General features: G+C 45.5%; 1 protein-coding gene across 1 annotated transcript; it reads right to left on the bottom strand.

Moving 5' to 3' along the window:
- Positions 1-2,813: 2,813 nt before the first annotated feature.
- On the bottom strand, positions 2,814-8,537 carry Vsx1 (visual system homeobox 1). The gene is made up of 5 exons (XM_051194264.1): positions 8,108-8,537; positions 6,086-6,164; positions 5,706-5,829; positions 4,513-4,690; positions 2,814-3,375 (listed from the first exon to the last, which is right to left on the bottom strand). Exons 1-5 carry the CDS (start codon positions 8,535-8,537, stop codon positions 3,083-3,085), a joined length of 1,104 nt encoding a protein of 367 aa, XP_051050221.1. The 3' UTR covers positions 2,814-3,082.
- Between the last annotated feature and the right edge of the window lie 6,834 nt (positions 8,538-15,371).

The raw sequence follows: 15,371 nt of genomic DNA, 5'->3' as shown, positions 1-15,371 counted from the left end.
TGAGACCTTATCTTGAAAAAAAGAAACAAGATCTCATTCTGTAGCCCAGGATGGCCTAGAACTTGAGATCCTCTGGTCCAGCCTCCCAAATACCATCTCACTGGGCATAGTTTTTTCTTACATATATAACATAGCTTTAGCTGGGTGATCACATAATTGTGATACAACTACTGAAGAGGCTGAGGCAGTAGGGTCACTTTATTCCAGAAAAATCAAAATAGCTTGGGCAATATAGCAGAAACCCATGTCAAGGAAAAAAGAAAAATATTTATACACATATATACATGTATATATGTATATAAATATATGGTTTTCTCCTTTTCTCACACCATTTCTGGTATCTCCTCTTCACAATATTTCAGAGAAATATGTCCATTGTTCCTATGTTTATGCAGAACCAGTTGTCAAATGTTATTTATTTCATTTTCACTGTACTTTAAACGTCCTTATTTCTATTTGTATCTTTTTCCCCCTCTAAAGGATTTCTCACTCAGCAACATTTTACTGTGATCTCACACAGGTTTCACTGTGATAAATTCTCTAATAGTATTAATACTTTACCAGTATCTTTCCAGCGGAAAGCATGCAAGTTGCTTGGGGGTGGCATCACTTTTCCTAGGAATATGTGAACAAACTTGTATTCATTGCAGACAGGGCACTAACAACAGACTATGGAAACATTTCCACCAAAGTCTAGCTTAGTGAGCCAGTGAGTTTATGGGGGTCATTTACAGGTCCATGGGTGACTCAAAGGCAGCTGTGTAAGCAAAAACCACCATGCATGGGCATTGACTGACAGAAACTGCATCTCTAGAACACCCTGTGGATTATGCAGGCAGACCCATCCTTCCCTGAAACCATTTAGTTTTCATAACCCCAGGGAAGAGCTACATGAGTTTTGTGACTTTCTGAGCTTCTAGAATCTATTCATTTTCTTAGGCTCCCTAGATAGAAAGGAGGGCCTCCTTCCTTCTCTAAGAAGTATTGTTTCAATGCTGAGGAAATACACAACAGTTACTAGCTCCCTTCCTCAAACTCAACTTTTGATAAATTAAAGATGAAAAATCTGAGGATAGTGCCTGATAAAAACGTGTGAGGGGTTAGAGAGACTGTTTGGCAGTTATGAGTGCTTACTGCTCTTGAAGTTCCCAGCACCCAGAGTAGCTCACAACATCCTATAACTCTAATTCCTGGGAATCCTATACGCTCTCTGCCCTCTGTGAGCTCTTGAACATGTATAATGCACATAAATACATATGCACATTAATTAAAAATAATAAATTAATTTTTAACAGAAAATGTATGTGAACACCCCCCACCCACCCACAGTTTTCCTTGTAAGATTAAAGAATCCAAATGAATGTGGCCCAGGGGGCTCAGAGCTAGGGCTGCTATCTCTAGGCAGGAAGGATGGAAAGACTTCTGATTTACACTAAGACTCAGTCCTAGGACTCAGCCAGGATCAGTAACAGCCAGAATAAGTTCAAGTGAGAAGACTTATTTATCCCATAGTCTGGAATCAGTAGTATTCGATATTTACAACACTATAGACCTAACATGGATAAAGATGGAGATAGCTCAAAGGAGGAAACCTCCTGTTTTCTTATCTGAAGAGACGGCGTATGTGAGAGTGTATGTATGAGAGTGTGTGTGAGCGTATCTGTCTCTCTGTGTAAGTGTGTATCTATCTGTGTGTGTGTGTCTGTCTCTGTGTGTGAGTCTGTAAGACTGTGTGAGTGTGTGTGCCTCTGTGTGTATGAGTGTGTGTGAGTATGTGTGTGTCTGTGTGTGTGTGTGTGTGTGTGTGTGTGTGTGTGTGTACCCAAGGTGATGGATTCCTGCCATAATTTGCAGAGGAAGCTGCCAAAACAGACAACCCTTCTTCAGACAATACACTCCAATACATGACTCAGCCAGGGCCACTGCCCTACCGTAAGCCCCACAGGGGCTGAAAGACAACCTGCTGTGCTTGCCCTAAGAGGGGACAGGAGGGGAAAGCCAATCGGGAGACCAGAAAATAGTCTTGAGCTAGACACACCACACATTTATTTTTAAATAATAAATAAACAGCAAAGAAAGGAAAGAAAACATTCGTTAATTCAAGTCACTAAAGTGCTCCAAACATAAATTCAAAAGGACCAGGAAATCAGATCTGATTTTCAGTCTCCAGGTATTTAACAGTTGTCTAAACATGTCTCTAGGTGATTCCAGGGGGGGAGTGGGGGGAGTATGACTTTCTTTGCTATTTATGCATTGAATATTCAAGGCCTATCAATTAACACTCAGAATACAAAATTACTGCCTACCATGAAAAAGAAGAATGTCTAAGACCCAATTCAAGGGAAGGTAATATAGCATCCATTCATTTATTCATCTGTTTAGAAACTTCCCTTAGGAATGTAAAACAGTTATATTCACACCTGTAACCCCAGCACTGGAGAGGCTGAGACAAGAAATCACAAAATTGAAGCTAACCTGGGCTGCAGAGCAAGACCCTGTCTCATTAAAACCAAACTAAATGCTCTAACTTGGAGTGAAGAGGTCAGATCAGCCCTCTTAATGATTAAATCACATTTCAATGATATAGGTGGTAATAATATCTATCTACCTATCTATCATCTATCTATCTATATCTATCTCAGGTCTTATGTAGCCCAGATTGACTTCAAACTGTAATGGTCTTGAGCATCTGATCCCTTGTTTCCACTTCCTGAGTATTGGGATTACAGGCGTGTACCACCACATCTAGTTTATGTGGTGCTAGAGATCGACCCCCAGGCCTTTGTGTGTACTATCAACTGAGCTACATTACACCCTGTCCCTAAAATTATCTTTGAACTTCAAATGTTCCCTGCTCAAATTCTACAAGGAAGAAACAAAACTTTAGGCCAAATTGACTGATTCAAGAGGTTGTGTGAATGCTCTCCATTCTAGAATTAAATGGGACCTCCCCTGGATCAGCATTTATCCAGATGTTTCAGGAAGAAAATCAAACTGAAGGTGTTTGTCTTAGAGCAGTTTTGTCTCCAAAAATTGCTCATGAGAAATACGTATTTTTCCAAGAGGGAGCTATCTGTTGGTCTCATGAGGCTCCCACCTTTGGGGGCTGGAGCACCTGCAGCCCTGGGTCATGGGAATATCCCTGAGCACTGGACTGGAGGGGCATTTTCTTCGTCTCCTGCCTGGAAGAGCTGGACAGGTCAATGGCCACATCTTCCAAGCTATCCTCAGGATCTAGGTTCATTTTGTCTGGGTCCCTTTCAGATCCATCCTGACCTTTATTAGCACCTTCCTTAAAGTGGTCAAAATCCCAGAGTCCTCCTGACTTGTCTTCACTCTCTGGTTTCCTCATCTCGGTAGACTTTTTATGCATCCCTAGAAAATAAAAAAGAACAACATCAAAAAAATTGCTTTGTTTTGTTTTGAGGCAGGGTCTGTCTCTGTCCCGGATCTTGCTATGTAGAACAGGCTAACCTTAAACTCACAGAGATCTGCCTGCCTCTCTATCCCAAGTACTCAGATCAAAGACATGTGCTATCACACCAGACTCAAAACTATCTTTAAATTCAGCAATTAAGTACATTCCTTTCTTACCACTGTTCTTCCTATCTCCAAAATTTTATTTGTCAGTGTTCCTCTAGAGCCTAGAGGAGAGTCGCCAGGTAGTTAACTCCCAGAATTAGGGTGTAGAAGGCCCTATCCATCAGCTGTCACTCCCTCAAAATTGCTTTGTTGGTTGACACAGTGACTTCACATTTGTTTGAATAACAAACTGACCCTAGTTCAGCACTAAACCCACTTGCTTGTGTGACTAAAGTCCTATGCCAGCAAGTATCCCTATTTGTAGCGTGGGCATTGGCTGTCCATACCCACTTCTTTCTAATCCCTTCAGTCCTTAGGCAAAATCTAGGCTGTATCTCCAGTTCTCAGCATAGCACGGAGCCGGAAAAAAAATTTACTGAACTTTCCCAACCTAAAATCTCACTATGACATACCTAACTAATTTTCTGGTAGTGATCATCTTGTGACCCAAGCCTCTGAACTCTGAACCCAGTCAAAGGTAAGGGCACGAGAATGGGCTTGACCTCACCAGCAGAGGCACTACTCTAGGGCAGGTTTGTTAAATCAAGACCAGGACCTGTCCTATTCAGGGGTGTCAACAGAAGGGGATGCTCTAGATTGTCCCTGCTCTGTATGTCCCTATAAACCTTGCACACTAAACTGTAGAGTTTCTAAACTTTCTAGTAGCATTTGCCACTTTGAAAATATGTATCAAACACAAGGCAAGTCTCGCTGTTCATAAGTTTCAAATACATATTGGCCAATGTGAGCAGCCTACGATGGCTATCCCACACACTGCCTTCACTGTTCCAATGAAAATTAAGGCTAGGAATTAAAGAGAAATTAGAGTCCAGACTGGGCCTAAATCTGAGACCTATCTTGCTTTGCTCTGGCAAATCCACTGTAAGGACCCCGCCAGCCTCTCTGGTCTTGTACTTAGCCTTGGCTTACCCAGGAGCCAGGGTGCACAGGAACCCTGCAGGCTATCTGCCGAATTGAGCACAGAATCTGGCAGCGGAATGCAGTGGCGCACCATGGCCCCATAGAGCCCATACTCAGCCATCACGCTGCTGCCACCCCAGCGCTTCTCTCGCTTGCGCCACTTGGCTCTCCGGTTCTGGAACCAGACCTGGTTAGAGGCAGAGAGGAGGGCGGGAAGCTCAAGGAGAGACACTGTTAAAGGGGTGCCTGGAGCAGCATGCCTGAGCTCCGGGACTCTGAGTCTACAGATGGCCTGTTCCCCACCCACATGTCTCTAAACCCGCAAGGACTCAGCAACATGGAGATAAGACAGGAGTCGCTTCCTCTGAAGTTTTCTAAGAGGCCAGGAATCAAAACTAAGGAATGGAAAGAATACTTTCCTACAGTGTGTTTATAACGGGGCTGCCCATGGTGCTTCCTGACATTTCGGGTTAGCAAATCTACGGGGGCAATGGCCCCTTCAATTAGACTTATGGACTGCTGCTATTTCCTGAAGAAAAGTACATTAATTTAAACAATACAAGATAACCCGAAGCTCAAGGCAGCAAGTCACTGGCAACTCTTCCAACAGAGCACATCCTCCAGCACGAGAGAACTTTCAGGATGAATATGCCTATGATACATAGCACCTTCTGACACCTACTCAGGCTGTATGCATATGGTGATTTCTTTAAGAACTAAAGATGAGAGGAAAACATTTTTGCCAATATGTCTTCATGCAGTTTTCTAGTTCAACATACAATTGTGTGGTTTTTTTTGAAACACCATCTTTTAAAAATTAATTTTGTGTGCATGAGTGTAGAAGTTGGTGTGGCACATCACACATATGGATCCCAGAGAAAATATACACCAATTAGTGCTCTCCTACCAAGTGGGTTCCAGGGATCCAACTCAGATGTAAGTCATTTTGGTGGCAGGTGCCTTAACCCACTAGGCCATCTTGATGGCTCAAAATTGTGTAATATTTGAGGACAAGTTAAAGATGATAAAAGAAATAAGGCATGAAGGCCAGAAAGAGTCTTTTAGTGTCTTCAGCTAAGTCACCCTGAGTCTCAAGTGAAGAACACCATACTGGGCTATTCTGAGTGGCTATGGGACGTTCACTGTGTGCTGGAATGTTCTCTGCAGTGCCTTTAGAAAAGAGAAAGGACACCACTAGACACCTGTATTCGGTCTTCGGGGAGCTCTGTTTTCACAGCCAGCATTTCCCGGGCATACACATCAGGGTAGTGAGCCTCACCAAATGCCTTCTCCAGTTCTTGCAGTTGATGGGCAGTGAAAACCGTCCTATAGAGAGCCAGAAATACACATGAATTATGCCAGAGATAAAACCCATTTACAAACCCACAAAACCATGTCTTTAGAATAGTGGAGAGTTTTCTGTAGCCTCCTGGGGATTACAGGTCACCTTTGAAAATGGCTATGTGGTACTCATTAGCCACCAATAGATTGTTGGGCCCTCTATAATTCTCAGACACTGTTCTCAAAGACAGTAGAATTGTGTCCATCAGAGGAAAGACAGACAGAAGCCTGGAACCCATACCTGTGCCTCCGCTTCTTCCTCTTGCCTGGGGCAGGGGACATCTTCAGATCACTCTTTTCTTCAGATGGACTGTCCCCATCTGTTGGTACAAGAAGATAACTCTCTGAAAACGTGAAAGGTTTTGTTATATTCTGGGCTATATTTTAATGTAAAGGTTAAAATTGTATATCTGTTAAGAATGTACTTATTGATAAGTGCAACTGAGAGCAATTCTCACATTCCAGATACTGCTTGCATTATTTCAATTATTCCTCATAAAATAAAACACAAAGGCAGCTGGTATTATTGCCCTGACAGATCACACAAGGTCAAGCTGCAGTGATGAAGTTGGGATCCAAATTTCACATTCTGTAAAACCAATGCTACTTGGCTACTTACTGTCTTTTCCAACCAGAGTTCCACAGCTAATAGACCACCATGCTCCAGTTGCCTCCTCTCTCCCCTCAATGTCCATGTGGACATTTCTGAGAGGCAGGATTTGTGACAACAGAATCTTTGTCAGAACTCACCCTGCCCTGATGCACCCATTCTAGAGACACAGCATACAAAGTTTATGCGTGCCGTTCTTGTGATGTATAGGTTCCCCTGGAAACAATACCATTCTACTGTGTAGTTGCAGTTTCAACATAGCAAAAGATCTCAGGGTAAGGAAGCCAAACTTTTTGTTTTGGTTTGGTTTTTGAGACAAGGTTTCCCTGTGACTTTGGAGGCTGTCCTGGAACTTGCTGTTGTGAACCAGGCTGGCCTGGAACTCACAGAGATCTCCCTGCTTCTGCCTCCAGAGGGCTGGGGTTAAAGGTGTGTGCCACCACTGCCCAGCCCCAGTTTTGTTTCTATTTCAATGATATCACCACAAAATGGCATACTTGAATTATAATATTCTGTGCTTTTCTATGGAGTTTCCAGAAGCCATTGGAGATTTGGGGTGAGAAAATGCATGAGCAGTGGCTACTAAGACATGTGGCAGATATAAAACACTCTGTCAGTCTGGAAAACATAATATCCCCGAAAGCATAATTGTTTCATATTGATTACACAGAAATGATAATATTTGCATATACTGGATTGACAATCTAGTATTTAAATCAATGCCAACCGTTTCTTTTTTCTTTTAAAGTGACAGAATTTCTCACCAGTCACATGATGCTGTTTCTACAAAATAAAATTTACTTGCATTTTGCCTTTCCTTTCTTTAATATTCAGAGAAGAAGCCACCCTATGAAAATAGCCGTTTGGATTTTAATGACACAACAGAGTTTCCTTTCATCCTACAGAGAGGTCAGGAGTATGCGATAAAGTCGGTTGTCCATAGAGAGCCCCAGAGATCGGCCCCTCTCTGCTCATCAGACTCCTCGACTATGCCTACCTAGCCGCTTGTTGCTCTGCAGGACAGAGTTTCACTAGGTCCGCGGTTTTCTGCATCATTCTCTCCTGTCCCTCTCACATCTCCAGCCTCCCAGTTTCTTGCCCCGTGGAATGAATGTCTTATGTTCCTTCTCTTTCCCCACTCCAAGACTTTTTTTTTCCTGAGAAAAATAAGTGGACTCTGAACAAAACACGAGTGTGATGGCTCGAGACAGAGGCTGGAGACCCAGAACACTCTTCTTAGCACCCAGAAAGGCCAAGAGTTCCCGCTGACACCCAGCCCTCTAAAACTACGGGTCATTTCTGTAGATTCTACCTTAAAGATATATGAGACAGACCCCAGTCTTCCTGACCACTCGCCTCTCAAAGCGCTGAGAGAAAGGCGCCTGCCTGCTGGCCTGGACATAGGGTCCATCGGAACCCAAGGCGATTGTCCCCACTGCCTGTAGAATAAAGCTTGAGAGGAGAGGCTAGGGTTTGGAGACCAGCAATGGCAGGAGGCACAGCGGACCCCCCTGCTGGGGTCCCAGTCGGACTGGGCTCCCCTTGCGATTCCAACTTCCGGAGTTCTAAAGTGTCTCAAAGGGCGACCAAGCATTACCTAGGTGCTTCTGGAGGTTTCGAGCGCATTGGGGTTGGGAAGTTTTGCCTAATTACCCGACGTGGAGATGCTCTCACTGCGCTGCTGGCGGCCGAGTGTGGGCGGAGGGCAGATCGGGGTCTGGGCGACCGCTGGCTCAGGTCCTGCAGGCGACAGAAACCTCAGATCGGCGAGGAACAGGCAGCGAGCACGAGCAGCAGCCGCGGAGGGGGGTTGCGCCCCGAAGCCGCAGAGGAGGCCCAGACCCAGCGGGAGAGCCCCGCGCGCAGGGCAGGAACCGCAGAATCCCGGCCCGGGGCCCGCGGTCTCCGCTGGAGCTTCACAGCTGGATTCTAACCCCGGCCCAGCCTGAGTTGGCAAGTCCGATTCCAAGCCCAGCAGGTCGTTGATGGCGAAGCTTCGAAGGCGAGGGCCTGTGGGAGGACAGTCTGGAGCCAGGGCTCTACTCCTAGAGCGCCCATCCAAAAGCCCATCCCGTCCAGTCATGCTTCTCGGCTCTCTAAACCAGGCGAGAGGAGCTGAGTCCGTCTTGGTCACCAGTGCAAAGGAGGCTAGCTCGAGCGATGCTTTTTGTGCTGGGGAGGCTGTCCGTAAGACTTAGACGGCCCAGAAGGCGCCAATCAGCAGAGAGCAGTCGCATCCAGGCTCCCATCAGCGAGGTGCAGACACCACCAGCTTCCCTCCCCTGAGTCGTTGGCCTCCCAACTGTGGTCCTCCTAGTCACCTCTTTTCTCTCTCCAGCTGTCCCTTACCCACCCCACCCCCATGTTCTGGGAGAAGAGGAAAAGTGAGCAACAAGAGCTGTGTTGTCTGTCCACCCCCAAAGAACCCCACGAGTTCCACATGCTGATGGGTCCCCATTCTGGACACTCCTGGCCTTCCAAATCCGTGCACACGCCCCACTGCCCTGTGATACTTTGGGCAAATTCCCAACCACAACCCCCTCACTGCTACCCAAACCACGCCGGCAGCCCCTTCAATTTCAGCACCCAGTCTGAAAATCCCTGGAGGAAAGAAGCTGTGACATTTTGTATTTAACTCAAGGTAGGCCACTCTCCCTCCAACCAAACAGTAGCAACAAATTCGTGAAATCGCAGGAGCTACAAAAGGCGAAGGAGAGAGGAAGAGAGGCAGAAGTGGAGTATGAGGGCTAAAACCGTGGGCAGGGTTAACAAAAATACACGCAGCCCAATGGACTTTAAATTTCACGTAAACAATGGATAGTGTTTTAGTATAACAATGTACCGGTATTTGATTCAGCAATACTAAATGGGTGGGGAGCGTGGAATAAACAGGTAGGTCCATCTATTGGAACTCTTACTGAGACTAACAAATCACCGTCCGGTTTCATCATTATCCAAGACAACCTGATTGGCACGTAGGAATCCCATGGTTGTTGAAATTAGGACTAATTAAAACACTCCAGCAAGCCACTCCTGGCTCAGACTCCGCCCAGACTCCCATTCTCTCATGCGACCCAGCTCTCCTGTGGTTCTCAAAATCGCCCAGAGACCGAGCCACAACTTTTGGAGTCCTGCAGTACATGGCGCTGCTCGCGGCTCCCTCCGCGTGGGATCAGGGCAGAGCCCTGCACAGCATGTCTCCCTTGCTGTCTTCGCTGTGTGAGGGGCGCCACCACTAAGCCAGAGGATTAAACAAGGGGCTCTAAGAAAGACAATGACAAGAGGCTGCGCATTAACTTTCCATTATTAAAGGGAGACCCAAATCTCCCCTCCAAGCTGTTCTTCTGGATTAACAAAGCAGAACTTTCCTTCAGGATAATTGTCCTGAGTTGCTCGCGGGAGGGGAGCGAGATTGTGGGGAGTCCTTTTCAGCTCTGCTAGGACTGTTGCCCAAAATTCACTTTTGGATTTAGGGGAAGACATCAGAGATACAGAGCCCTGCCAGCTAGCAGCAGCATCGTTTGAAATTTGGGCTCACAGTTAAGAAAGATAAATCCAGTTCACTCTTTTGTAGTCTGTAACCTGGGTAGGTGATTCATCCATGGTCACAAGCAAGTACATGAGGTCCAGCGACCTTGCCACAGAGGTCCAGATCTTAGGGCCTTCCTCTCCCAGGTCCTGTCTTAGGAGGTGGACAGCCACCGAGATGACAGACTCCCCACATCCCAAGTAGATGCCAGCGGTATAGAAAAGCAAAAGTTTGGGGAATGGAGGAATACCTCACCTCAGCCGCTGGTGACCGCAAAGCGCACATCTGGTTTTAACTCCCTGAGAAAGATCTTACCAAATCAACCCACTTGCAGATAAGAGGTTATTCACATAAATCAAACGGCCTCGTGGAACACAAGAAGAGAAATGGAGAAACTGAGGCAGAGCCTTACTGAGGAAGGAGCCTGCTTAGGGCTCAGAGAGCTTAAGGAGTCCTGCTATTCCTGAACACAGGCATCCCAATGTTGCTTGTTTCACAACTGGCAGGATGAAATGGGGCCAGCACAAGTCTGGCAGGAGAGCTGGAACTCTGGGCACTTTACTGGCAAGAAATCCTTTAATGGTGCCTTCGAAATGGCTCAGAGGGTGAAAGTGTTTGGCTTCAAGCCGGACTACACGCATAGTCCAGAATCCACACAACAAGGGGAGAACCTACTCTCTCAAGCTGTCCTCCAAATTTCCCAAGTGCACCCTCTGGCACACATGATCCCCTCCAATACAGAATGAAAGGGGTGGGCTAATTGGTTTTCATAGTCCCCTCCCTACTAAGGAACCTATGCCACTGCACCCCCTGCGGCAAGCAAGTCCATGATCTGACATCAAAGAATGGAGGCTCAACAGCAAGAGATGAGAAAGTGCTCTACTCAAATGTCCTCAAAAGTAGAGGAAATCACTTCCAGTAGTTTAAAAGACCGGGCACTAGAGAGGGCCGTGCCCCTGAGCCTACCCATATTGTGTGTCCACCCTGTCTCCAGGCAGATAAAAACATGGGCTGGGAGGTTTGCACCTCACCTTGGTGCTTTGGCAGCCTGGTGTGCACTACTCTTGGCCTCCTCTCACCAGGCAGATCTAGAGCCAGTGCCTGCTGCCTCTGCCACCCCCCTTGGAGCCCTAAATCCATTAAGGAGTCTAGATCCGACTTCATCAGCCAGGATTATCTGGGATTGAACTAATCAAAGTTTTCCCTCTCGTTATTTTCAGGGAATGTTTCCAGACACTTTCTGAGGCCAACCACAAATGTGCCCGTTCGGAGCTTCTCCTGTTTGCTGGGTTTAGGTGCATTGTAGCCTTCCCAGAATGAGGCTGGGGCTTGTCCAATTGGGACTGGTGTGAAGACACTGCTCCTCGTTTTTTCAGAGCTGCTCCTGGCCTGGCTTGCTATACAAAATCCTCAGATGTAACAGGAGTGGAATAGAGCTTGGGGTGCTCCTAGCTGCTTCTCTGCTCCTGGTTAAATGTTGTTAGAGCTCAGTATATTGGCTCATGCCTGTAATTCCAGCATGTGGGATGCTGAGATAGGAAAATCACAACTCATTAGAGGCCAGCAGGTCACCTGGGATACAGAGTAAGAACCTGTCTCCAAACCAAAAAGTTGTGAAAGAGCTGTTTTCCTGTTCTTATCCTTTTCCTCTTAATGTCTCACCACCACCACCACCACCACCCCAGTCCTCAGCTCCATATCTTTTCCTGGGGATTCCCTTGGCTATGAGTCCACCTTGCTAACTAGCCACATGTGTCAAGAATGAGCAAGTTCTGAAAAGCCCTAGATCACAGAACAACAGAAATGGATTATACATACTATGTTCTGCCACAGATGTATGCAGTACACTCTGTCTCTGCAAAGTCCTGGGAGGTCTTTTCCCAAGGTCCTGGGAGGTCTGTTCCCAAGGTCCTGGGAGGACTGTCCCCAAGGTCCTGGGAGGATTGACTCCAGGATCCTGGAAGGCGTTTTCCAAGGTCCTGGTAGGAGCCACCAGCTGCTAAGAATGCAGAACTGGGCTTTTTGGTGGCTCTTCCAAAAGACTTTCTACAAGGATGGGATTTGAGGATAAAGAAATGGGTCTTCCCAGAGCAAGCTGGAGATTCCAGTCAAACAGTATAGTTATCTGAATTGCTCAGAGCAAGGGTTTGAACCCAAACAATAAGAACTGAAAGCCTGGCCAATAGTAACCCTGATTCCCTGTTCAAATCCTGCATGAGTAGGAGGTCTCCCTCCCAGCCCATCACCACACTTTGGATCAAGGACAATCCCTCCCTACCCTCTCTACCTAGGAACATCTGGGTTCATTTTCCCAATTAACCTTTTCACACAATCCCTGCCCCAGGCTCTTCTTGGGGGGAACCCAAGTCCAGACAGTCCACAACAAGCTCGGAACAGGTTCCAGTGCTAATCTGGTAGTGCTATGGGTGCCCTATTCTTCAGCTTTTTCCTTTGAATTGAAACTAAGAGAAGCTTGCAAGGTACAAGAAGCTCATAGAACTTACAGGGAGCAGGAAGCTCAGAAAGATACAAAGTTTATAAGATAGATGTATCTTCAGAAGTCAACACCCACTCTGGGTGGGCTTTTCAGCGATGCAACTGCTTTTTAAATTGCTTTGTAAGCAACCTCTCACCATATTCTTATAAGCAACCTCAGAAAACTCATTGCTTTATCAAGCTAGACTTGGGTAGAATTCTTTCCTTTGGTCCATAGTCATTGCCATTTATTCACTTCTTCCCAGGAAAAGTCATGAAACAACCTAGCACCAAGTGAATGAGTCTTAGATGGATTGGTATCAACTGTGAGCTGTTACCTGATCCAGTTTCCTTGGAGAACTTCAGCTTCCCTTCATTTATTCTTCTGGTCCCAAAGAAAACCTCGCACCAAATCCTGAGCCCACTTCCAAGGACCTGAGACATCTGAAAGCATTACTTCCTGCCTTCTGTGGTCCCAGGAGGAAAGGAAAAATAATGTTGTAGTGAGTGTTTCTTTATACCACTAGTCAGCTCCCAAATAAAGACATGAAGACTTCTTAGTAATTATGAATGCCTGGCCATTAGCTTAGGCTTATCCTACTAGCTCTTATAACTTAAATTAGCCAATTTATATTCATCTATTTTAGCATATGGTGTTACCTCTCTTTCATCTTGTACCTTGCGTTTCCTCTCCTTGTCTCCTGGCATCTCCCTCTTTCTCCTTCCCAGAGTCTTCTCTATCTCTGGAAGTCCCACCTAACATCTTCCTGCCTAGCTATTGGCCATTCAACTCTTTATTAAACATGTGAGAAGGCACCTTGGCAAAGACACATCTTTACAGCACAAACAAATATTCCACAACAGATGTGAATAAATGGCAATGACAACAGACCAAAGAAAATAATTCCACCCAAGCCTAGCTTGGTAAACCAATGAGTTTATTGTGGTTGCTTGAAAGAATATGATGAGAGGTTGCTTATTAAGCACAGTTCAATAGAACTCTCACAGACCAGTTCTGGGCTGGGTTCCCCAACTGCAGAGGTAGGTCACCAGGTATCCCCATTGGCTATGCCATTTTGGCTATGGGTGACTATCCTGATACTCTGCTTTTATCCAGGTTGAAGTTTTGTTTATACAGGTCACAGAAGTGTCAGCCAAAGCTAGGATGATTCCAGACTGGTGGTAGTCAGTCCTTGGCAAGATTCAACACACAACAGATCTCTGTGTGGACATAGACTAGACTGTCTATTTATCAATCCAAGCAACCAGCAGCATGCTGGTTTAACTTATTCTAACTCAGTTTCCCAGCACTCTATTTAGCCAGACAGTCCCAAATCAACTAGGGAAAAAAACTTCCTTAAGGAATAGAGCAGAAAGAAAAGAGATGATATGGTGACCAATCATACCATAGCCCTTCCTGAACATAGCAAAGATGCTATGTTCTTAAAAGTACAGCTACCCAAACAGGAGCTAGCATCTGGGACACATTTTATTCCCATAGCTACAGTTCTAGGCAAGTCTTCCATCTGCCCAAGAAGAAAGTGTTCTGAATTACTTTGTCCTTGGTGCTGCCTTCCTTAGGAGAACATTTGTCCCACAGTTCTGGGACTTCTTTCTTGCTCCTCACACTGATGTTTCCTACTTTTTATTGTTTTTTAAAAAAATCAGATTTGAGACCACAGAGAGGGCTCATCAGTTAAGAGTGTGAACTGTTCTTACAGAGGACCTGAATTTGGTTTCCAACACCCATGTCTTGTGGATCACAACCTCCTATAACTCCAACACCAGGTAATCCGATGCTTTTGACCTTCTCTGGCCCCAGCATTTACATGCACAAACCCCAACCACCCACACACACATAGGGTGGGAGGATTTTTTAAAATAAATAAATCTGTTATATAACAGATTTGGATATTTGAGGTATTATGGGAAATGGCTCAGTTGGTAAAGTGAATACCACACAAGCATGAGGACCTGAGTTCAAATCCTCAGCACCCATATAAAAATCCAGAGGAACATGTTGTAACTCTAGCACTGGGGAGGTAGAAGCAAGCAGGTCCCTGGGGCTTAATGGCTAGCCTGCTTGATGAACTCCAGGTCAGTAAATGATCTTGTCTCAAAAAATATTTTTTAAAGTGAGTAATGCCTGAGAAAGAGCAAGCATACATATACACAAACACAAACACATACACAAAAGATTGCATGGGAAATTTCCAAGATAGGGCATATTCTGGATTGTAAAACACGTTTCAAATTTAAAAGAATAGAAATCATACAAAGGACCAGCTATACCACTCTTGGGTATATACAGCCAAAGGATACTATATTTGCAGAGAACCCTGCTCATCTATGTTCACTGCTGCTCTAGTCACAATAGCTATGATAATGAAAATGTGGTGCACAAGTATAATAGAATGTTATTAGCTGCAAAGAAAAATGAAATTGCCAAGGAGGAACCTGAGAGATTCATGCAAGTTCCCTCACAGAGGGGGAAAGGAACAAGATCTCCTGAGAATATTGGGAGTGGGGGGGGGCGTGAATGGAGAGGGAGTTAGGAGAAAGAGAAGGGGAGGAGAGGAGCACATGTGGGACCAGGAATGTTGAGTCAGGGGACGAATAGACAAGAGCAAAAACAGAGATACCATAATAGAAGGAGCCATTACAGGTATAAAGAGAAAACTGACTATAGAGAAATGTCCAGAGATCTACAAGGATGACCCCAACTAACAATCTGAGTAACAGTGGAGAGGCTACCTTAAATGCCCTGATCATGAGATTGATAACTAACTTATATGCCACCATAGAGCCCTCAGCTGGTAGCTGATGGAAACAGAAGCAGACACCCACAGCTGAACACTGAGCTGAACTGTTGGGATCAGAAACCCACAGAGACAGCTGACCTGAACAAAGGGG

The sequence above is a fragment of the Phodopus roborovskii genome, unplaced genomic scaffold (genome assembly GCF_943737965.1).
Source record: "Phodopus roborovskii unplaced genomic scaffold, PHOROB, whole genome shotgun sequence".
NCBI lineage: Eukaryota > Metazoa > Chordata > Mammalia > Rodentia > Cricetidae > Phodopus > Phodopus roborovskii.
Note: the sequence above shows the minus strand (reverse complement) of the source record. Positions and strands in the feature narration are given on the sequence as shown.

What these genes read in the sequence shown, in the direction of transcription:
- Vsx1 (XM_051194264.1), bottom strand. Translation starts at nt 8,537, where the DNA reads ATGACTGGACGGGATGGGCTTTTGGATGGGCGCTCTAGGAGTAGAGCC. An exon ending in TGAGAGCATCTCCACGTCGG is followed by an intron (nt 6,165 to 8,107) that starts GTAATTAGGCAA and finishes TTGTACCAACAG; the next exon opens with ATGGGGACAGTCCATCTGAA. An exon ending in AGGAAGAAGCGGAGGCACAG is followed by an intron (nt 5,830 to 6,085) that starts GTATGGGTTCCA and finishes GGCTCTCTATAG; the next exon opens with GACGGTTTTCACTGCCCATC.